Source organism: Pyrgilauda ruficollis, unplaced genomic scaffold (assembly GCF_017590135.1).
Source record: "Pyrgilauda ruficollis isolate IOZ18807 unplaced genomic scaffold, ASM1759013v1 scaffold47, whole genome shotgun sequence".
NCBI classification, from domain to species: Eukaryota; Metazoa; Chordata; class Aves; order Passeriformes; family Passeridae; genus Pyrgilauda; species Pyrgilauda ruficollis.
Window position 1 is genome coordinate 3,489,685 of NW_024526266.1, and position 26,743 is coordinate 3,516,427.

The 26,743-nt window shown below is 48.5% G+C and overlaps 1 protein-coding gene across 1 annotated transcript; it reads right to left on the reverse strand.

Moving 5' to 3' along the window:
* Window positions 1-488: 488 nt before the first annotated feature.
* RGS8 (regulator of G protein signaling 8) lies at window positions 489-15,478 on the reverse strand. The gene is made up of 5 exons (XM_041479030.1): window positions 15,408-15,478; window positions 13,510-13,611; window positions 12,551-12,615; window positions 2,729-2,895; window positions 489-671 (listed from the first exon to the last, which is right to left on the reverse strand). Exons 1-5 carry the CDS (start codon window positions 15,431-15,433, stop codon window positions 489-491), a joined length of 543 nt encoding a protein of 180 aa, XP_041334964.1. The 5' UTR covers window positions 15,434-15,478.
* Window positions 15,479-26,743: the final 11,265 nt, after the last annotated feature.

The window sequence follows — 26,743 nt, forward strand, 5'->3', positions numbered from 1 at the left end:
GTCTCCTCCCTGCCTCCCCTCAGTCTCTGGTCCAGACCCCAGCAGTGTGAGAGGTGGCCTGGATGTGGCTTCACAAGTGTCAGCACTGCCCTTGGGGCCCTCCTAGGCACAAGGGAGAGGTGAGAGACAGCGAGATGGGTGGAAGGATGGAAGGGTGTTATTTACACACAAACCAGCCCAGCCATTTTAAAGGGAACCTGCCTTGCCCACAGGTGACCCTGTGACTCCAGAGGGTTGTGGGTTTGTGCTAGACAGAGGGAACGACTGCAAGGTGCTACTGCTAACAAAACAAAAAAAAAGAAGAAGAAGAAAGCACAGATAGTCAAAGAGTCTCAATACCCCGCCTGGATCACTCTCTGGAAGCTCCTTCTGCCCCTTCTCCCTCTCTTCCCATTCCCACTGCTTTTAACACCAAGAAAGTTTCACATTTAAACATGGGTTTTGGCTGTTGTGGGAAGCACGTGGTTTCTGAGAGCCCCATGGCTGTCCTAGCTGAGCCTCCTCTGGGTCTGAGACAGCAGGTCTGTGTAAATTTTGGATCTCAGGAACCTGGGGTACGAGTCTTTCTCCATCAGGCTGTGCACCTTCCCCTGAGCTTGGTCAAAGCAAGAGAGGGAGGGCTCCTGCACATTTCTTCTGGTCAGCTCCCGTGTCTGGAAGTCTATGTTCACCTGGGGAAAGCAGCAGAAGAGAGTTTGGCACTGAGTGTTCAGCTGGCCTCCTTCAAATGGCAAAATTCCCTCTCTGCCGTGGCTGTGGAACAGCAGCAGAACCAAGGTCCTACCCCTGTCCAGCCCCACAGCTCTGGGGGGGTTTAGAGATTCAGGGCTGGGAATCCTGCCCCAAGCCCGGAAAAGTTGGATTTATAGATTTATATATATATATATTCTGAAATCACTTTACTTTTACTGAAATCACTTTTTAAATTACTTTTATACAGACTCCTAGGCAGCACATCACCTAAAACTGCTGACTCAGCCTAACCTCTCTCCTGCTCCCTCTCTTCTTCACCACATGCCTAATAAATGGGTGAATAAACTTTTAACTGGGTTTAAACCACTAGTTCTTATTAAATGTCTTTAAACTCAGCTGATCTAAAATAAACTGTTTGATTTTTTCCCATAGAAGCTTCACGTTACAATATCTGGAGGAGAGGCTTGGAAAAATAAACCACCCTCTGATGTTATGACTGCCATTTGTTTGCAAAGCCAGCCAGTGGAGTTTTCCTGCTCTCCTTCCCTAGTAGGGTAATCAGCATTTTTGAGGGTTATTGCCTGGAAGAAAAAAATGGCTGAAAAAATGTTATTTGTTGTTATTAATTCAGTGTGCAAACTGTAAGGAGCCTGGAAAGTAAAGCTGTCTGCCTCAATGTGGATGTCAGCAGTATGGATTAGCTCTAATAATTTCATATTCTAAGCATGCCAAAATTATGTAACAGTGCTAAGGAAACATCACCACAGGACCAAATTGTAGGAAGGACCCCATCCTACCTGCATTCCCATTTTAATCAAAAATCAGCTTTCCAGTCCTTAAAATCTCATCCAGCTTCCTGAATAACAGTGAGAAAATGCTCAAGGAGAGTGTTGAGACCCCACACACCTTGGTGTGAACCTAGGTCCTTCCCAGTGGTCTTGCAGTGGCTTTCCTAGCTGGGAGAGGGAGGAAAATGAGTCTTTTTGGGTCCCTGACAGGCACCCATGCAGGAGCAGGAGGGGCTGGGTGCAGTGAGAGCCCCGCTGGCTGTGCTGTGATTGCAGTGACACAAGCCAGCATGGTCACCAGGCAGGATCTGGCAGTGCCATCAGCAGGATCTGGCAGTGCCATCAGCCTGTCAAGTGCTTGAAAGAGGATTTAACAATCCTAGGCTTGGGGTGTGACTACATTTTCTGTTCAGCTCAGAGTTATTGTTTGCATCTCTTGGGAGGTCTGGGTGAGGGGGGAGTTAGTCAGAAACTCTCCTCCCTTGGGAGTCAACAAGTTACTCACAGAATCACAGAATTCACAGAATCACTGGGCTGGAAGAGACCTCCAAGACCATCGAGTCCAACCCAGCCCCAGCACCTCAACTAAACCCTGGCACCCAGTGCCACATCCAGGCTTTGTTAAACACACCCAGGGATGGTGACTGCACCACCTCCCTGGGCAGCCATTTCAGAGCTTTATCAGCCTTTCTGTGAAAAACTTTTTCCTAATATCCAACCTGTATTTCCTTGGTGCAGCTTGAGGCTGTGTGCTCTGGTTGTGTCAGTGCTGCCTGGAGCAAGAGCCCAGCCCCAGCTGAGCACAGGCACCTTTCAGGGGGGTATGGAGGGTGATAGTGTCACCCCTGAGTCTCCTTTTGTCCAGGATAAACACCCCCAGCTCCCTCAGGGCTTGTGTTCCACTCATGGCTGGGATGGTCCTGTGCAAGGTGTCCTGCCAGGGAAGAGCCCAACAGCTCAAGGCTGACACTAAATATCAGGAGCACTGTGAAATGCTCCTGGGGAGCTCAGTGAGGTTAGGAAATGTGGGTTGAGGTTGCCAGTGAACTGTGAGTAATTCAGTATCATCACAGCAGTTGCCCTCATCAGGGATGAGTCACGGTGAGCAGAGGCAGCTGGAGCAGGCAGGACGGCATCGCCACCGTCCTTAGCCGCGCTCTGAGAGGGAAAGGAGAGAGGGACAGCACCCAGCTGGGGGTGCCAGCCCTGCTGGGTGCCCTGGGCACGCTGTGCCACCCCATACCCACCTCCCGAGGGGCCTGCACGTCGATGAACTCCTCGAAGATGCGCTGGGCCTTGGAGGCCAGCTTGGCCGCCGAGCGCGTCTTCTTGAAATCCTCGCAGGCCAGCCAGAACTCCAGGTTCTCCTCGCTGAACTCTGTCTTCAGGAAAGCACGGAAAGCTGCCAGCCCATCTGCCAGAGACACACAGGGAGGAGAGAGCGAGGCCTTGAGGGGCTGCAACAGAGGCTAGGCAGAGGTAAGAGGAATAACGTGGATATTTATTGAAGAGCCTTCAAAGGCCGCACCCCGGCAGTAGAGGAGTCATGGCTCTGCCCGGGTGGCTCCAAGATGGAAGTAAAAGAGGGTTTGGTCACAAAATCTCCCATTTTTATGTTTTGGTCCATTTGCGTATTGGAGTTAATTGTCCAATTACAGCTCCAGCCCATCAAGTCCCATCCTTCTTGTTTTTCTCTCTTCAGCCCACGTTGTTTGTGCTCTTGGGCTGAGATTTGGATCATTTGTCCTTGGTGCCCAGCTAGAGAAGGAATTGTTTTGTCTCCCTGCTCTGTGCAGAGAGCTCACCATCCCCTCATATGAAGCCCAGACTCACACACTAAAGCAGTGCAGAATCTGAAAAAATATAAAAAGCTAAAACCTGAGGCATCAAGAGAAGGCAGTGAGCTGTTCCATTCTCAGACATCCTTCCACCCACCCTGGCCTACCAAAGAAAATTTGATATTATCCCAAGCTCTGCCATCCCAAGATGCATCCATAACTTACACCACTGGTGAACCAGGCTCCCGTGAGCTGCCACAAAGCCAAACATCACTTGATGTAACTCTGAAAAAAGTGTTTTCCTTTCCTAAGGTGGCAAAAGGTTTTCCTTTAGACTGGGACACCCACCCTTTGTAAAGTTACTCATGGAATTATCAAGGTTCAACTCATGTTAATGCCACACTTTATAAAGCCCTATCTTCCACCAAGAACAACCTTCAATAAAACATGGCTGATGTGGACTTGTCTCCTATGTTTTCTGTCATTTTGCTTTATTGCCTTGTGCCATTTTTAGTTCTTATTTAAACAGAGGAAAGCTCTCAGAGAGTCTGTTACAGCTCCAGTAAAGGGGAGAGGGAAAGGACTTGGCCTAATTACGGCTTGTCTAGTCAGTGGTAAAAGTGTGCTTATCACTTGCTAATGCTCAGCAATTGTGACATTTCAGTAATGCAATCTGAGTCAGCCGGGGCAGATTAGAAATATGGAAAGATTTATTAGGCAATCTGTGTTAAACCCCTGCCTGGGCCTATTTATGGTCACAGCCATTGTTTTTTATTTCCTTTCCCTGAACGGCACCAGGGGAGTCGATGCAGGATAAAGTTAGCTTCTCCTTTTTTTTTTTTTTTTTTTTTTTCCCAGTAATGTGCTTCTAACTCTTCCTGGTCTTTTGCAATAACATGCAGGTTTTTATAGCTCATGACTGGAAAGCTCTTGGCTACTTCCAAGCAACTGTCTAAAAATACTGGTGAAACTGGGGATGAGCCTGGTGAGGTCAGACTCCTCAGAAGGATGAAGGGAGCAAGGACAAGGCATGTCCAGCCTCTCATCCACCACCATCCTCAAATCCTTCTGGGCAGGGCTGCCCTTGATCTGTTCATCCCCCAGCCTGCATTGATGCTGGGGGTAATCCAGGTGCAGCACCTTGCACTTGTTGAACCTCATGAGTTTTTCATGGGCTCATTTCTCAAGCTTGTCCAGATCCCTGTGGAAAATCCCAACATTTTCTCAAGCAGACCATTGAGATAGTTCCTTCTATATGCTGTATATGCTAACTATATGCTAGATATAATAGATATGCTATTTATATGCTCTCTGTATGCTATATATATATGTGCTATGTGTGCTAGAGATCTATAGAAATGTAGCATTGCCCTGCATCTCCCTTGCATGTCCTAAACTTCTTCCTGCTCCCCTTGTTTCTGGTAATAACTTAGATGTTTTCCAGCTCCCTCTGAAACCTCAAGCCCTAAGCAGTGGCCCTGGGTATTGAAGAGCACAAAAAATCCTATTTCTGTCTGTGTGTCAGTCAGAGGAGATTTCTGACTGCCTGGATCCTCAGAGAAAAAAGGAAGATACATATTAGGCCAGGCCAGCCCAAAGTACAGGCTAAACCTCCCTTCTCTGCCTTCCTCAAAGCTCTTTCATTTGGGTTTTGTTTTTTTTTTTTTGCATTGACTGCTCCATCAGCAGTCTGCTATCAGCATAAAAATGGATCCATCCCATCTCAGCCATGCTCCCTCCTGCTGTCACCCCAGAAATAGCTGCTTTATTCCAGCTCGTCCTGACACTTCTTCCTTCAGGCAATTTTAGGAGGAGATCAGGGTTTTGCACTGCTAGGGTAGACAAAAACCAGGCCTCTCATCCAAGTAACGCTGCAAATTGTGGGTCTGGGGCAATATTGTGGCATCAGCCCCAGAGCAGAATGCCAAAGGAGCAGGGCAGGATCACCCTTTGAGCATCCCCCTGGGTAGATAAATATGGTGAAGGTGAGGGGTGCACCTTCCTGAAATCTGGGACACAGAAACATTTCCCAAAAGCTGTGTTCCCCTTAATGCCTCTAAAATTCCCAGGGCCTGCGTGAGAGCAAGGGAAGGACTGGAGAACAGAGCAAGGAGTCTTTGCATGCCGGCAGCTTTTAGAAACAAGGGAATAAAACAGGCAGAAAGCTCCAGTTCCTCGAAATCTATGTCATTTTATCAATCATCAGCTCCTAGGATGCTTGACATTAAATATTCCAGCACCAAGCACACTGCTATGTCTCTGCAGTCTCTGCTGAGTCCCTGCTGAGGTCTTGGTACCCTGTCTCTGTCCTGGTCTTTTTTTTTCCCCCTTTTCCTCTACAACAGCCCCAGAGCTGCAGCACTGACAGAGGATCACTTGTAGGAATAGCAGTGTTGCATGAAAGTACACATCTGCAAAAGATCACTGGTGCAGAATAGAATATCTGAAAAATAGGATACCTGACAAACAAAATACCTTAAAAGTGAAATATTTGAACAATATAATACCTGAGAAATAAAATACCTGTAAAGTATCATATTTGAAAAATATAATAACTGAAAAATATAATATCTGAGAAATAAAATACCCAAAAATAAAATATCTGAAAAATATAATACCTGAGAAATAAAATACCTGAAAAAACCCCTGTAAAATATAATATTTGAAAAATACAATCTCAGAAAAATATAATACCTGTGAAATACAATACATGAAAAATATCATATTTGAAAAATATTATATCTGAAAAATATAACACCTGACAAATAAAATACCTGAAAAAATACCTGTAAAATATAATATCTGAAAAATATCCTGTCTGAAAAATATACCTGAGAAATAAAATACTTGAAAAATATAATACCTGAAAAATATCTGAAAAATATAAAACTTGAAAAATAATATAACTGAAAAATAGAATACCTGAAAAATAGAATACCTGAAAAATATTGTACCTGAAAAATATAGTACTTGAGAAATAAAATACCTGACAAATGTAATATCTGCTAAAAGAAGGGAATGTCATGAGTGACAAGGAGAGAAAGGCGTTTGCTACAGCCCTGCCCCAGAGAGCAGCTGCAGCAGGTTCCCCTGGGACCAGGAGGTTTCCATGAGCTCTGCCTCCTGCTCTCATGTCAATCAGCTCCTTTTGATCCTGAAATAAGTTTAGACAGTGAATGGATAAATAATAGTGTCTGGCTGTTCTCTGCTGGTTTTTTCCCCTCCTGTCATGCAGTCCCCACAGCCTTGGAGGAGCTGCAGATGGTGAGGCTGAACCTGTGAGGGCCTTGCCTGGGACACTTTGGGTGCAGGAGAGCTCATCCCTGCCTGCCTGGTTTTCCACAGTTCTCATCTTTAACCCTTGACTGCCTGCCAGCCTTTCCAGCTCTGCCTGACAGTCAGGTTTGGGGAATCACTGCCGTGGAACAATGACAATGTGACTGAAAGGGCAGGAGGACAGTTAGGCATGGGAGCTGCCACCACCTGAGCTGGGATTTGACCTGGATATTGACTTCAATCTCCTCCTCTCCTTCATAGCACATCCAGGCTTTCAAGGAATGATCTCTCATGAATGATCAGCATTTCAAAGCTCACCCCGCCCTACTGGACATCTTTTTTCCCAGGACAGCCACCACTGGAGTCCAGTGTGATATGAGCAGGAGAGAGATTTCACCTCCTGAAAAATCCCACTGTGCAGTTCCAGAGGGATTCTTTAGAGAGAAAGCACGGAAATTAACTGGACAACTTTTAACTTTTTAACTAACTGGACATCTTTTTTCCCAGGACAATCACCACTGGAGTGCAGTATGTGACGAGCAGGAGAGAGATTTCACCTCCTGAAAAATCCCAGCGTGCAGTTCCAGAGGGATGCTTTAGAAAGAAGGCAGAGAAATTAACTGGACAGCTTTTAACTTTTTAATTAACTGGACAACTGGACATCTTTTTTTCCCAGGACAGCCACCACTGGAGTCCAGTGTGATATGAGCAGGAGAGAGATTTCACCTCCTGAAAAATCCCAGCGTGCAGTTCCAGAGGGATGCTTTAGAAAGCACAGAAGTTAAAAGCAGGACTAGAAGTCTGCAGAGGCAGCAGCACAAGATAATCCCCAACCTGAGCCCAAAGGCATGGCCACTCAGGAGGACAGGATGTGCTGCTGTGGCTGCACAGCCCTTCAGGACAACTATTGGACAATTATTCAGGAATTTGCCTCAAGAGTCCTTTGCTTGAAGCCAAAGGAGGAAATTGGTCCTGGTGGAGCAGATAAGTTGATGGCAAAGAAGCAGAGCTCTTTGCTGGGTGTTGAGAGTCTGAGGGAGAAGCAGCAGACATTTGATGTTTTCCTTTTGCAGTATAAATCTAAGCTTCAAAATGCCCTGCTCTCCTTTCAGACTGACTGAGGAACGTGCAAAGGGGATTGTGCAAGTGCTCAGACATTACTCAGGATCCTGCAGTGCTGGAATCTGAAATGCAGGGAATTCTCAGAGCTTTGGGCCTGTAAGCCAAAGCTTAGAATTAAACCCAGGATTTGATCTGAGACCTTGGGAAAGGCTTCCAAACTTAGGTGACAGAAGCAAGAATGTGGTTTTATAGTTTAAAGCAGAGACACTTTAAGCTAAGTAAAGGAAAGTTTAGACTTTTAGAGTTTAAGATATAGAAAAAATAGAAGTAGTTACAAAGGTAAATAAGGAGTTTAGAATACAGTACTGTAGGTTTGTGTGTCATAACATGAGTGGCTAAGAAAGCTTACACTCTAGCATGAGTCCATAAGACAAAATATTGAAGGATTGGGTCAAAATCATAAATATCCTTGTTGGCAGTGTTTTATTGGTTAATAAATCCTTAAAAGGTCTTGTAACTAGAGGTCTTGTGACCTTCTGAACCATGCTGTGAAGATGTGAGACAAACTCACCCTTCCTGCCTCTGTAGAAGGTAAGAAAAATAAATCACATCATCTAAAAAATTCAGAGGTCTTGTCTCTCACTCAAAACTCCTTCAACAATCCCCATACTGCAGATCATCTGTGAGCTAGGCAGTGGCAGGAATTTCTGTTTTATGAATGGGCAGTGCCAGGCTGTTTGATGACCATGTGAGGACAGGGACTCCTGAAATCCCATTCAGGAGATGGAAAGTGGATCCCTTCCAGCAAGAAGGGACTGAGGTGGGGAGCAGAAAACACAAGACAGGGCTTAGCTCAGCTTCATCAGCGTGAGGAAGAGCCCAGATTAGTGGCCTAAATCATTCAGGCAGTTTAATAACCAAGCACCTGCCACTGTCAGAGCAAGAAAGCAATCCTCAATCATTTATTTAATGCATGTGTTTCACACCCTCAGCAACCAGACTTCGTGCAGGGAGCAGAGTCCCTGTGGCTGGTGGATGGATGGACTGGCTCCCTGCAAGGTGTTGGGTCCAAGGCTGGAGGGACAGGGTCAGAATTGCTCTGCACAGCACACAAATGTGCTCTCACTGCTGCTGAGCAGAGCTTCCCTTCATCTCAGCTGCCTGTCACCAGCACAATGCTAATGCTCTTCTGGCTCAGAAAGAGCTGGGAGTGGGTTGGGATATTCCTGTGCTGTGTAGGAAGTGAAGGAATGTGTAGACAACAGAGGGAGGAGAACAACAATAAAGTTTGGGAGGAAGAGCACGGAGATCACAAAAAAATCCAGAGAAAAATCACCTTTTCCTCCAGATTTCAAAAAATCTGGGGGAAAATCACCCTTGACATAAAAGTGGGAATTCAGGATGAATGTTTTCGGTGTTGGGTGAGAAGTTTAGCAAGGGCTGAGGACAGACTGTCCTGCTGGATGTTGGAGGAACAAAAATCTGTGTGTCCAGCCCTGTGGGGGATGCAGATGAGACATGCTATGGCTTGTATTTCCCTCCAGCAGGCTGTCAAAAGAAATGCTCATCTGGCCAGCCTCCTGGGCACAGGCACAGGCTGAGGGTTACTCCTCAGTTACTCACAAGCATGCACTCACTCGCTGGGGACCACGCCGAGCTCGCTTCCCTGGCACAAAATGGGGAAAGCTGCCAAAATCCAGCGTGTTAAAACCACTGCTTTTCCTCCCTGGGCACCCAGGGAAACACTGCACATGGTCTGCCTCTTACTCTGCCAATTCCCTGACAAGAACAGCATCAGGCTCCCTCTCCTGTTGCTTGCTCAGAAGCCCTGACCCCAGGGACCGTGGCAGCGAGCTCAGACAGGGCTCCTGGTGTAAAATAGGGATTGTCTGCCTGACCCCAGGGTTTCTGAGTTGATTTGCTCCACCCATCAGCAAAAACAATTAGGATTTCATTGCACTGACCTATGGATGTTGCTGCATCCTGCTGCTCAGCACTGCTCACTCCAGGAGGGATGAGGGAATGGAGTCCCAGGGCCAGCACAAAAGGGAGGTGGGGAGAGCCCTGCTGCATTTCCTACTCACAATCTCTTGTTAACTCTAATAACTTGTCAACTCCAATTATCCTTTGAATGGAAAATCAGACCAGTCTGTGTAGAGAGAAGGGCATTACCCAGCCTGGGAATCACCCAGGAGAAAACAACTGCTTCAAATCCCAAGGGATTTCAATCCTCCTCTCACAACAGGATCAAACATTACCTGCAGTCATTCATTCTTCAGAAGGGTGAGGGGAGAGCAGGGGAGCTCCCCAGGGCCATCAGCACTTCAAGGGATGTCTGGCAAAGGTGATAATGGAATCACAGAATGGTGTGGGCTGGAAGTGACCTAAAAAGTCACCTCATTCCAACCCCTCTGCCATGGGCAGGGACACCTCCCACTAGACCAGGTGGCTGAAATCCCCATGGACTCTCCATGGAATCTGGGTAATGCATGACACTCCTCAGGTCACTTCTGTTTAGAAACGAATTATAACATCTGTGTTGTCTCACCCTTCACATGAGACTGAAAATGAAATATAAGTTTTTTAAACACCTCTCAGTTACTCCATCTCTAAATCAGTGTAATCCAACAAGAAACCTTTTGGAGACTCATGAAAATAGGAAGGGAATAGGAAGTGTTTTTCCTGTCTCCCAAAGTACTGCAGCCCCGTGAGCCTGCTCCGTGTACGAGGGCAGCATGCTCAGCTGGGTCCTTTGGAGACCTCTTGGGGAGCTCTGATCCACATTCTTGCTCCTTGGAGCAATTCTGCCACTTGTCCAACCCCTGGCAATATTACCCACAAGGTCTGCCCCGTTTCTAGCCGCTCCATCAGCTCCTGAGTCCTGCTCCAGCACTTTGGGGGTTATTTTCCCTGGAGAACAGTTTGCCTGGAAGGCACCTGATCCATCTGAGTGCAGCAGAAAGCGCCACAAAGCCCCCCAAAATCACAATCCCCTTCCCAAAATAAATGAGCTGTCCATCCAGTGAAGACAGTTTCTGACAGATGTGTCAAGCAGAAGTGCTCTACCTGCTGATGCTGTGAGACCCAGGGGGAATTCTCCCCAAGCCCAGCTGGTGCTCAGCCCCTGCCCTCAAGCATGAATTCCAATTTTCCCTGGCTAATGCTGTTCACCTGAGCAGTCACAGGGAAATTAGACTGGGGCAGTTCTGTCCTCCTCTTGGCACTAAAAGCAGAATTTTTGCTGGCAGCTTCCCTCACAGATGCCAGCAGGCCAGGCACAGCTTTATTTAATCCCAGATTTTGGCCAGTTAAGGCATAAGGCTCCCTTACCTGTGTAACATCAGCACATCCTAACAGCAAAAATGCAACTTGTACAATATAATTAATTCTAGGAGTATGTGCTGTTCTCTCCTTTAAAGCAGTGTAACTAAAATAACACTTCTGTTTCAACAGAAATTTTTGTATTTGCATCTTTATAACCCTTGACTGCCAGGCTGGCAATTCCAGAAACTTCAGGTGCAGAACAGTTATAAAATATTCCTTTAGAAAGTAGTTTATTAAACAACAAATTTTTTTGTCACCAATCACCAGGCAATGTCACCGTGACTGCTGATAAAAATAGATTAATTTAAATTTTAAAGATCACCTTCTGTTGCCATTAGGAACTGAATATTTTTCATTAGAAACTGAATATTTTTCATTAGTGCCAGAGATTTATCAGAATTACTTTCCATTCTAAGAGATGGGAAAGGTCTTGATAATTCATTTATCACTCCATAAGGCTAATTTATTAATAAAACCAGACACCTTTGTGGAGGCTGCTGGACAAAATCATTGAACTGAGGTTTGATTTTGCATTTTTGCAATAGTCAGCTGAAGAGGGAAGAATCTGTATAACATCAGGACATGGGTGGGTAAATTCACTGGGGTTTGTAACCCAAGCCCTTCTTCTGCAGTCTAATAAAGAAAATTTCTACTTTTACACCAGTGAAGAAGAAATGGGTTTGAGTCCAGGATGATAACAGGGCTGTGAATATCCTGCCTTCCCCTTTCTCCATCCCCCAGGTGCCCTATAATCTCCTTGGTGTATTTTCCCCTTCTTGTTCTGAATTTCCACAAAAGAAATGTTCCTTTTTAGCCATTCCCAGCTACACCATACTTTTTTTCCCCTATTGGCTGCAAGAGCAATGATCTCAACTAGATACTGCTGCTAAAATTACATCCTGCTTTTCCTGCCTTGGTCAGCCTGCCTGTTTAAAGTTGTCACTTAATTCCCTGCCAAAACTGTTGTCATCTCAGTAGAAATCTGGCAAAATTACCTTAAAATTAGCTTAATAACATAATTTACACTTACATTTTAAAATGTAAGGGAAACCTGTGTCTCTAAGCAAGCCAGACAGCTCCTTATTGCCATGAAACAGTTCAGCACCCACGGTGACTTTTCCCCAACCTCGACTCATTTGGGTTTTTTTCTTCAATAGAAGTCCATGAATGAACCCATACTGGGAACTTTGCTTTGTTTATAATTTCTCAGTGTGAAAATGCTGCTGAAGCAGAGCAATATTTGCACAACAGAACTCAGAGGGCTGAAGAGAGCAGGGGTTGCTGATTATAGGTTGGCATAAGGGCTCTGGATGTGAAATTTTCGGGTTTGCTGTGATACCTGCAGATCAGGCTCTGCTCAGGGGGACCAAGGGAGATTCCTCTGTGACAGGGCAAGCTGATCAAGGGTGCTGAGCTGGAAAAGGAAGCACCTTGGGCTGATGGCTTTAGCAGTTGTGGTTTTCCTCGTGGTCAGGAGCAAAGACGTGAAGGGAACACACAAAACTCTCTTTTTTTCTGCCTGTTAAGGATGGTGGCTGCTGGGGAGCAAGCAGCTCTGAGGGACCACAGCCCTGGACAGGGGTTAAGGGAAGAGGAGGGGAAAAAAGGTAGAATTTGATCTCTACTCACATTTATGGGACAAAAGGACATCAAAAGAGTCTGCCCATCTTGTAGCTTCTTCTGTTGACAGCCTTCTGTAAGGAAAGGAAGGGGCAAGTTACAGACAAACCACAGCTGCCCATCCCCTCTGGAGATGTTTGGTGAGGATGCCGATGAAGGCTGGAATTCCTCTCACCTGATTTTGGAGGTCTAGGGTGTAGAACTGAGCCAAGTGACCCTGGGCTTCCTTTAGAATCACTGAGGAGATCCCAAGGGACCTGCAGGGACTCTGCTCAGCTCACATACCCAGGCAGGCAGGTAAAATAGGCCAGATGAATCATAGCCAAAAAGGCACCAATTTTTCCTCATTGACTCTAAGCAGAGGCCCAGGAAACAAGCTCAGATGCAGACATTTACATTGTAAAAGCCAAAAGTCAGGCGAAATGGAACTCAGCCCTGCACAAGTGTTTATTTCTCTTGCTTGCCTTTCAGAGGAAGGACAGATCTTATCTCAGGTGGAAGCAGGGACTTGTGATCAGATGAGTCCCATCCCACACTTCTCAATCAGCATTCTGGAGGGTTTGAAGAATCTCCCTCCAGCACTGTGCAAACCATCACCCCAATTTTGGCAGTGTCAAATACAAGACTGAGCTGAAGATGACCTGAAATTTCTGGTCACCTCTTACACCAAGCCAGCTGCTCAGGCTTTGATTTGTGATGACAGAGGTGTAAATTACATCCTCAAAGAGGTGCAGACATGTCCCCCACACAGCAGTGGGGACTGGGAGCACGTCTTGTCTCACAGTGCTAAAGATCCAGGAATTTCTTGAGGCTGTTCCTGCTGGATCCGTGCCGGTTTGTTTTCCTCCTGGAAGCACTCACAGCTCATACAAAGTACAACGAAAGGAAGACAGTACTGGAGGGGGGTGGTGGGTGGGGAGGGGAAGGGCAGGAGTGGGGTTGGGGTGGGATGCTGCAGCTATACTCACTTCAAAGCCCGGTTGGGCTTGTCCGGAAGAATAGCTGTGAAATCATTATATGAGTCTGATTTGTGAGACAGGCAGCCCAGGCGAGTCCTCATCCCTCTGCTCCTGCGGTCGAGGTGGGGAAGCAGGGGTGTTAGCAGGGGAAAACCAAAGAACAGGATGATTATAAGTCTAGCCAGCTTGGCAAAAGAAAAAGAACAAACCCAAAAAAAAAAAAACAAAAAAAAAAAACAAAAAAAACCCAAAACTCAGCGGCTCTCGCCAGATCTGTGTCCTTGGTTCCCTCATGTGTGAGAGGGACCCTGAGACATCTCCAGGCTGATGTTAAGGGTGAACACAGCACTAGAGCAGCTGAAGGCTCCTTCACACCAGGGTTTCAGCTGCCTTGGCTGGCAGAAAGGCTTCGAAAAGCTGAGCTTTGGGATGGTTTCTTGGAAAGTCCTGCTCTGGTCGGGTGTGGGAGGAGGGCAATGGGCAGCAGTACAAGAAATCGGTCACCACGTTCCAGCAGCACCAAAAATACCAGAGGTGGAGGTCAGGATGGGGCTGGAGGAAGGAGAGGGGTGGGAAGGCACCTGCAAGGTGAGCCTGTGCTGCAGCCCCCTGAGTTCCCAGCCAGGATCGATCCCGAGCGGCTTCTTTAGACTCAGGATTACATAAGCAGGATCAAACTGCCTGTTTCCAGACACGCTTACCCAGGCAGAAAATGGCTTTATAGCTTTTTTTCCTCTAAATTTCAGCCCAGCCCCAGAGCCTTCGATCCCGTGCCAGCCCCTGGTGTCCTTGCCCAGCCCCTTCCCGGGACAGCAGTATCCTTCATTACATAACCCAGGATGGGCAGGACAGAGGGACAGGGAAAGGGAACACATGCACTGCACGGGACTGGCATCACCCTCTCCCCAAAAACATGGGGGGGCTGCTTCTTGGGTTTGCATGGGCTCTGTGATCTGCCTCTGCAGCCCGAGGGTGTCTCCTCTTGGAGATTCCCTGGACATCCAACTGGGCCATTCTCTCCTCGGGACCATGGGAGGAACATCCAGTGACCCCATCTCCACTTCTCAGCTGCTGGACCTCCTTTGGAGCTGCTGAAAGCCCTTCTCCAAGCCCTGCTCCCAGACAGATGCCCAGTACTCTCTGTGGCTGCACAAGTACAGCGTTTTTTCCCCTTCCATCTGTAATTCTTGCAGAACACTTCAGCACCAGCGCCTGAGCCAATCTGTAGCGCGCCTGTTTCCCCCTTCTCCTCCCGCCCTTCGGAGAGCTTCTATTATTGCACATTTTAATGTAATCTTAAAGCAAATTAAATGTTAATTAAATGCACCGAGTGTCTCCCTGGTGCAGCGCAGGCAGCTCGCAGCATTTAACAAGCACAAAACCCAGGAGCTCCTCAGTCACAGGAATTGTTGCACAGCCTCCAGCTACGGCCCCACGGCCGTGGGCACTGCACAAACTCCAGAGGACAGCACAGGGAGTGCCACGTTCCCAGCTGTGCTCCAGTGGACACCAAACCCACTAGAGGATCCTTCTGGTCCTTCTCCAGATGCCTCCTTCCCTCCCCCTTTCTGTGCCCTACTCTGTCTGCTCACGAATTTCCCAGCAAGAGGTGTGACAGGCGTCAGCGCAGCGCTGCTCCCATTCCCCTGTGATGCCTGAGATCAAGGGGCTGCAGCAGGGAATCAGAGCTGGGAGCTGGTTCCTCATGGAAAACACTTCTCTCAGTGAGGACTTCCAAGACAGGACACAGGGGAGAGAGAGAGAGGGAGAGAAATTGGGTGTGCAGGAGGTGGAGAGGCAAGGGAAGGGCAGCAGGGGACACTGCAGTGGGCAGAGGGGCTTGCTGGACGAGGCAGACAGTGACAGGATGGCAGGGTTGGGGGATGCACCGTGTTCTTTCCAGTTACCTCCGTGGGATCAGTAAGGCAGCCATTCAGGCATCCAGCTATGGTTAACCCTTTAACTGGCTGGCTTGGACCGCAGTCAGGGCTGCTTGCAGGAGGCAGGAGGGCAGGAAGAAGGGATTTACTCTTTCATGTCCTGGCACTTAAAAATACACCAAAAAATCCTCTTTTCCAAAGCCAAGAAGGGCCAGTTGTCCTCAACCCATTTGATCCTTGCCTCCTAGAGTGGAAAGTCAATTGTTCAATGGAAGACGTTGAGAGTTGAGGGATGGCCACAGAGGAGAGACAGCATTTCCTTCTAAGACCAGGTGAAGTCCAGCTTCAGGTCTGAAGCAGTGTGAGTTTGGTGTCCCAGCTCACCAGGGAGCAGCAGGAGTTGGCATTATCCCACTCATCCTCCAGCACCTCCGAAGGTCTCTCCTCAAGGGGCAGAGCTCCGGGCTGACCTCGCTAAGAAGACCAAACTACCTCTTGTGCCTGTCCCTCCAGGTCATGGCTGGTGTTACTGGCCAGGCATCACGGAAAAGCTGGCACTGCAAACAGAACAACAGGAGGACTTCACACAACTGCAGGCGCTGCTGCTTTCACCACCACGGGCTCACACAAAAATAACTCGAAGCAAGCAGGGCCTCGCTGGGGTGGTGGGAGCCTGAGGGGAGCCACCAAGGAGATGCACAGCCTGCAAAAGGGGAGGGAAGGAGAGAAGGAAAGAAGGAGGGAAGGAGACCGGAGATGGTGGGTTCCTCGTGAGCCTTGGCACACTGGGGATCAACTGGTTGACAACTCTCACATCAACAGAGAGTGAAGGTGAGATCCAGCAGGCAGGAGAGCCAGGGGACAGAGAACAGGACTCTACAACGAGCAAAGGCAAAGGCTTCTGGTCTGCAGGCTCCAGGTACCCTCCATGTCGTGGTGTCACTAGGAACAACCGAGGAGGAGCCCAAGGTGTGATGAGAGCTGAGAGGGTGTGCAAGGAGCCAGGACCCTGCTCTGCTGGGGCCTGGGGAGACCCGAGAGCTTGGGCTGCCCAGTGCACCATCCCTCTTAAAACCTGATTACATTAAAAAGGCACAAAGCCTCTTCCCCACTAAATTAATGGAGCTGGGATTGTGCTGCATTGCCAGTGAGTGCATTCCCTTAATCCTCGCCCCGACCGGCTGCTTCTCTGACTGAAATCAATCCTTGTAATTCCTTAAGCCCCTCTAAATTTCCTCATTAACAGCCTCACCCCCATGTGGGACCACAGCACATGACTTCCTAGAGTCCAGCAGCTCCTGCTTCTCTTGCCCACTGCTGCTCCGAGCTGGCAGTGGAGCCATCTGCCCTCTCCCCCTTGCAGCCTCCTCCAGCAGCCCGAATTTTGGGGTACTGTTATGAAAGAGCTTTCTGCTTACTCTCACTGCCACCCACTGAGCCCCCAGAGCAAGCACCTGCACCACTGAGCAGCACCCAACTTCCCTGAGATCCCAAAGTCTGTCTGACTTCAGGGGTGCTGGACCTACATTCCCCATGGAGGGAATCCCACTGCTCAGCTGGCATGCCCGTGGATGTTCTCTCTGTCTGCAAATAAATCCAGTCAGTTTTGGCTTTAAAATGTAATCTGTGGTGTCTGGCAAATTGCAATAAAGGTCTTGGTGAGAGGTTTTGCCTCCCCTGCTCCATCCTTCGTCCTGCCTCCCCCTCCTATGGAAGGAACCCAGTCAAGGAGAACAACCAGCCTCGTCATGGATGAGTTTTGGGGGTTTCTCCTTGACAGACAGCAAGGGAGGGGTGTGATCAGGACGTTCAGGTTATCAAACCACCTGGGCAAAGATAAAGAAGCCATCCCAATCCAAAAAAAAAAAAAAAAACCCAGCAGCACAAAGGTTAAGAACCCAACCAAACAAATAAACAGAACAGCAAAGCATGAGCTGTCTCAGGGGCTTCAGGAGATTAAGACCATCCATTCACATGCAGGGAAAGCCAGGGGAGGAAAAAAAAAAAAAAAAAAACGAGCACGGAGGCACTGCAGACAGACAGACACCGAGAAAAAGATACTCACTGCCTTTGACCTGTCCTCTCCGCCGGTGGGTCTGTGCCGACAGCGTGCTCAGCGAGGCTCTGGGGAGACAGCAGAGCGGGCTTCTTCAGAGCCAGCCCCTGCCCGGGGTGACAGGCACACCTCAGCACTCCTCCCCTCCCCTCCCAGCCCTCCCCGGGCAGCAGCAGCAGCGGCAGCAGCGCAGCTCGGAGCTGCTCTCGCATCAGCCCCAGCCCGGCTGCGCAGCGCTGCGAGCGCTCAGCGCCGGCTCTGTCAGGAGCCCCGCGCATCCCAGCGCATCCCGCACATCCCAGCGCATCCCAGCCCTTCCCAGCGCTTCCCAGCTCACCCCAGCGCATCCCAGCCCTTCCCAGCGCTTCCCAGCGCTTCCCGCACATCCCAGTGCATCCCAGCGCTTCCCGCACATCCCAGCGCTTCCCAGCTCACCCCAGTGCATCCCGCACATCCCAGCTCTTCCCAGCCCTTCCCAGCTCACCCCAGCGCATCCAGCTCACCCCAGCGCATCCCAGCCCTTCCCAGCGCATCCCAGCGCTTCCCAGCGCATCCCAGCCTCACCCACCTGGCAGCAGAAGCGCAGCCTCTCCCCCCGAGGGGCCGAGGGAGCGCGGCGCAGGGCGGAGGATGCCAAAGGCTGCCGGGGAGCATCGGGGGCGGGGAGGGGGGATGCCTGCCGGGGCTGGGCTGGGATAAAGCTCCCGCCCGCCTGGCTCCGAGCCGCTCCCCGGGGCTTTAGGGAGCGCTGCTGCCCCCAGATCGCTCATCCCCAGGAGCTGCCACAGACAAGAGAGTTTCACTGAAGGGCTCGGGTGTCAGCGGGGCCAAGGGAGATTTTGGCACAAAGCAAAGGAGGATTTTATTGCTGGGCACGGGAGGACAGAAGGGAAATGCATCCAGTGGTGCTGGACATCCCTCGGTGCCCTCACCCCTGAGTGTGGGCTGCAATCCCCTTTTTCCTCCTGCTCCCACCAGAGAACACGTGTGGGATGTGCAGGGCACCACGGGGACTGTAACAACAACCTCACCCATGGCACCAACACCCAGCAGTGACTGCACCCTGTGTCACACTGATGGGGGTCACAGCCTCGCTGAGAGCTCAGGCCATGGGAACTCCACTGATCCCATTTTTGATCCTGACAAAGCTGATTGACTAAAACAAACAAAAAAACACAGAAAGAAGAAGAATTATTATAATAAAAAAAGTCCTCTGCAGTTTAACAAGTCGTTGCCTGTCACATTCACGTTTTCTGAAAAATCCCTTCACCCAGGATTTTTCTCCTGGGAAGCTGAGAAGCCTCAGAGAAAAATGAAAACAATAATTATCTCATTTGCTTCTCCTCCGTTTTGCTCATGTAAAATGTGTTTAAAAATTATTTATCCAACAAGTAATTGTTTCATTAGTTTCTGCTGTATTTTCACTCATTAACCAATCAGTGCCAAGCTGTATCGAGACTCTAGAAAGAGTCACGAGTTTTCATTATTATCTTTTTAGCATTCTGTAAATATCCTTTCTGAATTCTTTAATATAGTTTAGCATAATATTCTTTAATATAATGTAATATCATAAAATAATAAATTAACCTTCTGAAAACATAAAATCAAATTCATCATTCCTTCCTACCAAAAATCCCTGCAAATACAATAATTGCCTTTTCCCTGGAAACTTGCAGTCACCTTCCTGTCTGCTCAAGCCCTGCTGGCCCTGGCACCCCGGTGCTGTGAGCAGGAAACATGCCTTGAGATAGCACATTATCAGCAGCCCCATCCCTGGGGAGAGGCAAAACCTGCTAGAAAAACACGGGGATTAGCAGCAGTGCAGCAAAGATCCCGGCTCTCCACCAGCCTGCGTCCCCTCCTGCACTGCCTGCCGTGCTGTGGAGATGTTTGCCTTGTTCTCATCCTCCCCTGGCAAAGCCCAGGTCGTCCTGGCTGGGATTAATCCCATCTCCACTTATCAGAAGACAAGCACTGCAAAAATGCCCTGGCCAGTCAAAGGTTGAGGTTCATCCTCTGCCTCTCTTGCCACAGGCTGCTTTGGCCGAGTTAAATAACAGTCAGCTGCAGCCCTTGCCCCAAAACCCAAGCCAAATTTAACTCCTAACCTGTCATTTTTGGTTTAATGCAGCATTTCCATGCCCCCAGGTTCCCTCTGGGCATGCAGGGGGTCACAAGTGACAAGGTTTTTATAACAGTCCCAGGACATCCCGGAGCTCTCGCTCACAAACACATTGTGGGCTGGAGGAGGTCACCAAAATGTTCAATCCACACAGCTCGGGGTGATTCTGCTCCATTATTCAGATTTCCTGAGTCTTTGCTGCAGTCCCAAACAGATCAGGCTCTGGTCCACCAGCACTGGATGGGACAAATTCCTGGATCATGAGAGTGCTCCCATTTCTCCCTCTGCTTTTATATATATTTATATATATTAATGTATATCTTTATATATTTTTAGTTTTATATAATATAGAAATATATTAATTTTGTACATTTTGTATATGTATATGAATATTATTAAAATTATAAATATGTACATCCATCTTTTTTATCTTTATCTAAATATCTGATTTATATATTTCTATAAATACATCTCTTATAAATTTCTATAAATACATATTTTTAGATATTGCCATCTCACAGCCATCACCACGATGAGAACCCCAATTCCTGCTTCTCCAGTACCTCGTTAGACCCTTTTTGTGAGCTCAGTGAGATCCTGAATAACACACAAATGACTCGGAATGCCAACAATTTTTCCTTCTAGCTTCCCGGGGCAGGTGTGAGTTAATAGAGAACAAGAATAAGTGAACTGTTCTGACACAGGCACTATGGGAAATGTAATTAAATTGCAGATAAAGAGAATTATGGGGTTTTTACAGGGTAATATTTTAGAAAGCTTCTGTGCAGTAGGTTTACAGCAAATTCCTTCTAAAACAGCCCCCCTGCTTCCGACCACTCTTCAGTTTCTATTTCAATGCTTTTAATAAAATAACTCATTTTGATATTAGGCTTGAATCCCATCCAAAAATTTAAATCTCTCCAAAAATTACTCCAAAGCAATTTCCTCCTAACCTGGCAGCAGCAAACACAGCAGCAGTGACCAGGGGCAGTGTTGGGAGCGTTGGCTATCACTGTGGAAGGGCAGGAAGGAATTTGCCAGCCTCTTCCCTACACATCAATCTCCCTCTCCAGGGTCCTTTTTGTTTTCAGTGCCTCCCTGCCTATTCCAGGTGTTTTGACCACTGATTGTGACTCAAATGGGTTTTACCCAAAAAGCCTCGCCCAGACCAAACAGCTCCACCAGCTGCAGTTGCTTTTACTTGGTGATTTTTCTCTGGCAGCATCTCTCCTGGCTGTGCCGTGCTCCAAGGGCCTTGTTCAAGCTTTCACAACCCCTTGGTCCAAGAGGATTTTCTCTCCTGCCAAGAAAAGCTCTTCTTCTCTTTGCTGTGGTGCTGGGCAGCTACATCCCTGTAGTGAAGTCATTCCCTGGTGTGTTTTCATGTTTTTCATTTCTGCTGCCTCTGAGATCTTTCCAGAGGATGCTCAGCAACCACAGGAAGGTGCCCCTGCCCGTGGCAGGAGGTTGGAACTCGATGAGCTTTAAGGTTCCTTCCAATCCAAACCCTTCTGGGATTTTGTGTGGGCTGTGTGGCTGCAAAATGCCAATCACAGGGGCTGGCTGCCTCCCACAGCAGTCCTGGCTCTGGGAATTCAGGTGAGCTGCAAAGCCTGCCTTAGGCTGAGCCACAAACCTGCAGCACACTGCTGTAACCCAGGGGGGATTTGGGCTGTTGCTGCACTACTGAAAGGAGTAAAATGTCATTTGCTCTCCTTCATAGTCATTCCAGATTTACCCAGACTCCAGAGTGGCACTGATAGGGCCCAACCCCAAGGGAATTCAGATTAGTAATTAATTAATCACTCTCCAGAGAGTGCTCTTCTCCAGCACCTTTTACAATTAAACCTGGAAGGAAATTACTTGGAACTTGCACCCAACTCTGCTCATTGTGCCAGGCTGCCCTGCTGTCTTGTCTGAAAGCACACTTGGTCCAGCACAAGGTGACTGCCTTGGAAAGAAGGAATTATGATCGGTGTAGATCACAAAACAAACCACACACTTATCTTAATTGCAAACAGAACCCCCTTCTAAAAAAAAAAAAAAAAAAATTAACAAAAAAATCTCAGGCAATGTGGACAGCAGGAAATGTCCACAGATGAAGCTCAGAATGTTTTAAGGAGTTGATTTATCTGTTCATCTTAAACCTCAAATCATTCTCCACGTCAGGCCTGGCAGGGAGGAAATCCTAAAAGGTGAAAGAAGCAGAGCCAGAATTTCGGGGACAGGTGAGGAGAGCAAGCATCTCACATGTGCTCGCTGAGGCAGGGCAGGAGATGGGAGACACCCACCGAGCCAAACTCCCCTTGAAAATGAAAGCACCCGTTCAAAAATAGAAATAAAAGCGAGTTATATAAAGTGAGATCCGCAGATGTGTCTGTGGCTCAGCTCGAGAGCGTGGCAGCTATTTAAATTGTGCCCTGTGTCAATGACAGAAGTGTCTCCTGGCCATGCTTGTGGCTCTTGGGCTCGGTGGCTGCCGCAGCAGAACAGATGCTTCCCCTGCTCCCTCCCCAGTCCCTCCGGGCAGGCAGGACACAAAACCAACAGAAAAGCAGGGCAGGAAGCTCCAGGCTGAGAAGGGCAGGCGAGAACCAAAGGGAGGAATTTTCCCTTTAAAGCACTTTATTACAATTTCATAATTGCTCTCCGAGGAAAGGCGCTGCCGTGGCCAGAAGCAGCTCCGCGGAGAGCAGCGCTGGGGAGGATGGGGAGGATGCCGTGAGTGCGGAGCAGGGAGGCAGAAGGGATTGGAGCTGACACAGAGCTGCTCTGTGCAGCCTTGGAGCCCTCCCAGCTCCCAGCATCGCTGCTGCTGTCAATATGGCAGCGGCTGGAGCACAGCTCCGTGCGTGGCTGGGAAGCTGGGACCGACCCACCCCGGCACACAGAGCTCCACAATCATCCCCTGCCACGGATCGCCCCGGCCCTGGCAGGGTCTGATTGAGATCTGATGCTCAGCGCGGGTCAGGGAGCCAGCCTTGCTGACAGATAAGGTTAATTTTCTGCTGGGAGATCATCCGAGGTGCTCGCAAGCAGCCTGCATTCTGTGAGCTGACTACCGCAAACGAGCTGTTTATTGAGTGTTAAAAATCAGCCCCAGACCTCGGGGCTGCAGCCCCAAAGCCATTTATGATGGACAAGGTCTGCTTCTGCTCTGCTCTTATCGCTGTTATTCCACAGACTGGGGCCCGCAGGGCATCCAGGTCCCTGAGCGAGGATTTCCTGGGGCCATTGGCTGCTCCATGGACGCGCTCCCACTACAGCAAAACACCTGAGCACGTGCTTGGCTTTAAACACCTCAGACAGGATGAAATACAAACAGAGCTAGCCACCAGGGTGAGCTGGGATTTCTCTTTCATCCGTCTCTGGAGGCTGCTGCTGTAGCCTGAGCTAAAATATAAATGAGGCGAGCGAGATGAGCTCGTCCTCTTTCTCCAGCAGATTTTTCTTTCATAAAAATGTCTGATGCATCCAGCAGCAGCTTCTCCTCGGGAGAGTGGCTGCCAGCAGCGCCCGTGCCCTGCCAGGCTGGAGGGAGATGCCAAAGCCCAGATGGGCATTGTCCCCAGAGCCGCATGGCAGGGGGACAGGGTGGCAGGGTGACAAGGCAGGCTTGTCCCTGGGGGCTGCAGGGACGAGAGGAGGGCAGCACGGCAGGGCAGGGGAAGCTCAGCCCTCTCATTATGCGACCTGCGGGCTCCCCAGCCGGAGGAATCCCACCGCATTCCGCTGGGACGGGGCACAGCAGTCCGAGAAGATGCCAGCACAACGGGCCCCTTGTATTTGTCAGCTGTGCCAAATATTATTGTGTTATTTCCCCCACCCAGGGGAGAGCAAGGAGCTGACCCTCACTGCTGTGGGGGTGGTACAGCAGCCCCGCAGTCAGGGCAGGAGCAAAATAAATCCCCCAGTCCAGCTGGTTCTTCCCCAAAGAGTGCACATGCCTCTGCTATCTGCAAGTTTTCTCTCCAGCCTGGCTCAGCACAGCTCTCTCCTCTCCAACACGGAATCTTTTCGCTCCAATTGGTCCCGTTTTTAACCAGCTCAGCCCCAGCGCTCAGCCACAATGCCACAGAGACCCCAATATTCAAAGCCAACACAATCCACCATTTTAAAACCGCAAGAGTGGCAAAGCAGGGCGGGGGGAGATGCCGGGATGCTGAGGATCTCCGAGGTGCAGGCACAAGCACAAGCACAGGCTGGTGTTTTCTCCCAGCATCCAAGGCCCAGCGCTAATCCCATTGCAACGGAGATCACCCAGAGCCGGTCCCGCTCCTCCCCAGGCAGGGCTGGGCTGAGCCTAAGGAAAGCTGCTCTTTCCCCGCCTGCTAATCAATTACCAGCCGTGCCCGTGTCCCTGTGACCATTCACAAGATGCCACGGGAAGATTAACGCGGGGGGAGCAGCACCGCAGTGCCACCAAGGGGGTGACACGCCAGCATCGCCCTTCCCCTCCCGCTTCGCAGAGTCGCCCTTCCCCGCAGGAAACTGGGGCAGGAACAAGCCAAAATCCCTCCTCCCGCAGGGAAGGCCTTTCATCACCCTCCTGGCTCTTACCTGTGCTGCAGCTGCGTGGCTCCGGGCGCTCGATGGCCGCGGCTGGGCTCCCGCAGCATCCCGGGCCCGGCCCCGTTATCTCCCGCGGAGCCGCAGCACCGTGCCCCTTCCCCCGGCTGCCCGGCCCCGCATCCCGTGGGAAGAGCAAGGGCTGGTGGAAGGAGGGGGGCTCGGAAGGAGAGGGAAGGGGGAGAAGGGAGAGCGGGAGCTCCGGCAGATGCGCACACACGGAGCAGGGGCTTGTGCAGGGGGCACTGCCCGCCTGGCTGCCAGCCGTGCGCGGGCTGGGGCTGCTGGGCACCGGGAAAGGGACGGGAAAAGGATGGGAAAGGGACGGGGAAGGGACGGGGAACGGATGGGAAAGGGACAGGGAAGGGACAGGGAAGGGATGGGAAACGGACGGGGAAGGGACAGGGAAGGGATGGGAAAAGGATGGGGAAGGGACAGGGAAAGGATGGGAAAGGGATGGGAAAAGGACGGGGAAGGGACAGGGAAGGGATGGGAAAGGGACAGGAAAGGGATGGGAAAGAGAATGGAAAGGGACGGGGAAGGGACAGGGAAGTGACAGGAAAGGAATGGGAAAGAGACAGGAAAGGGATGGGAAAGGGATGGGGAAGGGACAGGAAAGGGATGGGAAAGGGACAGGAAAGGGACAGGGATGGGAAAGAGTTGGGAAAGGGACATGAAAAGGAGAGGAAAGGGATAGGAAAGAGTCAGGGAGGGGACAGGAAAGGGACAGGATGGATACAGGCAAGGGAAGGGAAAGGGATGGGAAAGAGTTAGGAAAGGGACAGGAAAGGGATGGGAAAGGGACAGGGATGGGAAAGAGTTTGGAAAGGGACAGGAAAAGGAGAGAAAAGGCACAAGGAAAAGGATAGGAAAGAGTCAGGGAGGGGACAGGAAAGGGACAGGATGGATACAGGCAAGGGATGGGAACTAGACAAGAAAGGGACAGGAAAGAGACAAGAAAGGAACAGAAAAAAGGAAAGGGACAGGACAGAGACAGGAAAAGGACAAGAAAGGGATGGGAAAGAGACAGGAAAGAGACAGGAAAGGGATGAGAAAGGATGGGAAAGGGACAGGAAAAAGATAGGAAAGGGACAGGAAAGAGATCAGGGCCTCACACACCATCAGAGCAAGGAAAGGACTCATTCATTTTGAAAAACTCTCTCTCCTCCACATTCCTACTCCTATATTATCTACAAACAAACAACAAAACAAAACTCTCCTTTACTTTTAATTAATTTTAACTAAAACAAAAAAAAATTCCCTAAACTATAGGGGTTTTTTTCTTTTCTTTAAACCTATTCTAAACTAAACACCCAAAAAAACCACCAAAAACTCACACCTATAACCCAGCAAGACCTAAACCACAACATTTCCAACACCAAAAAAGTAATAAAAAACTAAATAAGCCAAGCTACAACCCACAAGAAAACCTTTCTAAATTTATCATCTCCTTTAAAAGACAAACATTTTTATGATTTAATGTTATTAATTTTTATACTAATAAACACTTTGCCTATTAAATAAACAAATTTTTCCACTTTTCTCCAAAAAAATCTTTTCCCAAAACCAATTTAAAAAAAAAAAACCACTTAAATTTACTTTTCTAAAAAAAAAGCCTTTAAAATTTTCTCTCCCAAAATTACCCTAAACCAAAACAAATACAATTTTTGGGCTCCATGGTCTTTGCTGTTACCTGGGAAATAGATTTGCAGAGAAATCTTAAAGTTTGATGGAAGGATTATATAGTATATATTTGTATGTAAATTTTGAGATAAGAAATGTTGGCTTATAAATGTTATGGAATATAGGACAGACACTGTTGAGAGAGAAATGGAATTAGAAATAAGTTTTAAAAGATGGTTTTGTAAATAAGACTAGATATTTTATAGAAATAGAACTATGAAAGTAGAATTTATGAGGGGTAATTTTAGATAATTGGTTTTAAGGAATTTATAGTATAGTGTAGTAAAAGTTGTTAGGGTAAGAAACACTTATAATGTATTGTAATTAGGAAATAGTTGACTTTTGATTGTGATGGTGTGAATTCCAACATCTGTATTGTCTCACTCTTCACATGAGACTGAAAATAAAATAAAAGTTTTAAAAATGCTTCTTAACTGTTCTATTTTTGGGTTAGAAAAGAGTTTAATCTGACAAAATCAGTGTTTTGTGCGAGGAATAAAATATTGGTTAGTACTGTGTTGTAAAATTGTGTGAAGACATGAAAGCCTTCATTATATATTACATCTAAACAACAACAGTAATAATAATGATAACAATAATGATGATAATAATAATAGGAAGAAGAAGAAGGAGAAGAAGATTTTATTTCTCTAAAACGTTGTGTTCTTAGAAGCGTGTGATCCTCTGGAAGGAAGGGAGAGCTTTGTACCTTGTGCCTTTTACAGCTTTTTTGAAAGTTCCCAGCTCTCTTTCCCTCCTCTGCTCCAATGTTTTGTCACTCAGATCTCACCTGGGGGAGCTCAGTTTGGTCAGACGGGTTAAAATAAAGTCAAGTCAGATGCTTGAGGTATTCTACACTCCCCAAAATCCCCACTCACCCGTTTTACTCCAAGGTTTTGCAGACACATGGATCTCTAGCCACAGGGCTGCTGT

Bases quoted from the DNA above. Each gene is read 5' to 3' on its own strand.
- RGS8 (XM_041479030.1), bottom strand. From the start codon at position 15,433: ATGGCTGCCTTACTGATCCCACGGAG. The intron at 13,612-15,407 runs GTAACTGGAAAG...CCTCGACCGCAG, and splicing joins GCCTTACTGATCCCACGGAG to GAGCAGAGGGATGAGGACTC. The intron at 2,896-12,550 runs GTGAGTAGAGAT...TGTCTCTGGCAG, and splicing joins TGTCCTTTTGTCCCATAAAT to ATGGGCTGGCAGCTTTCCGT.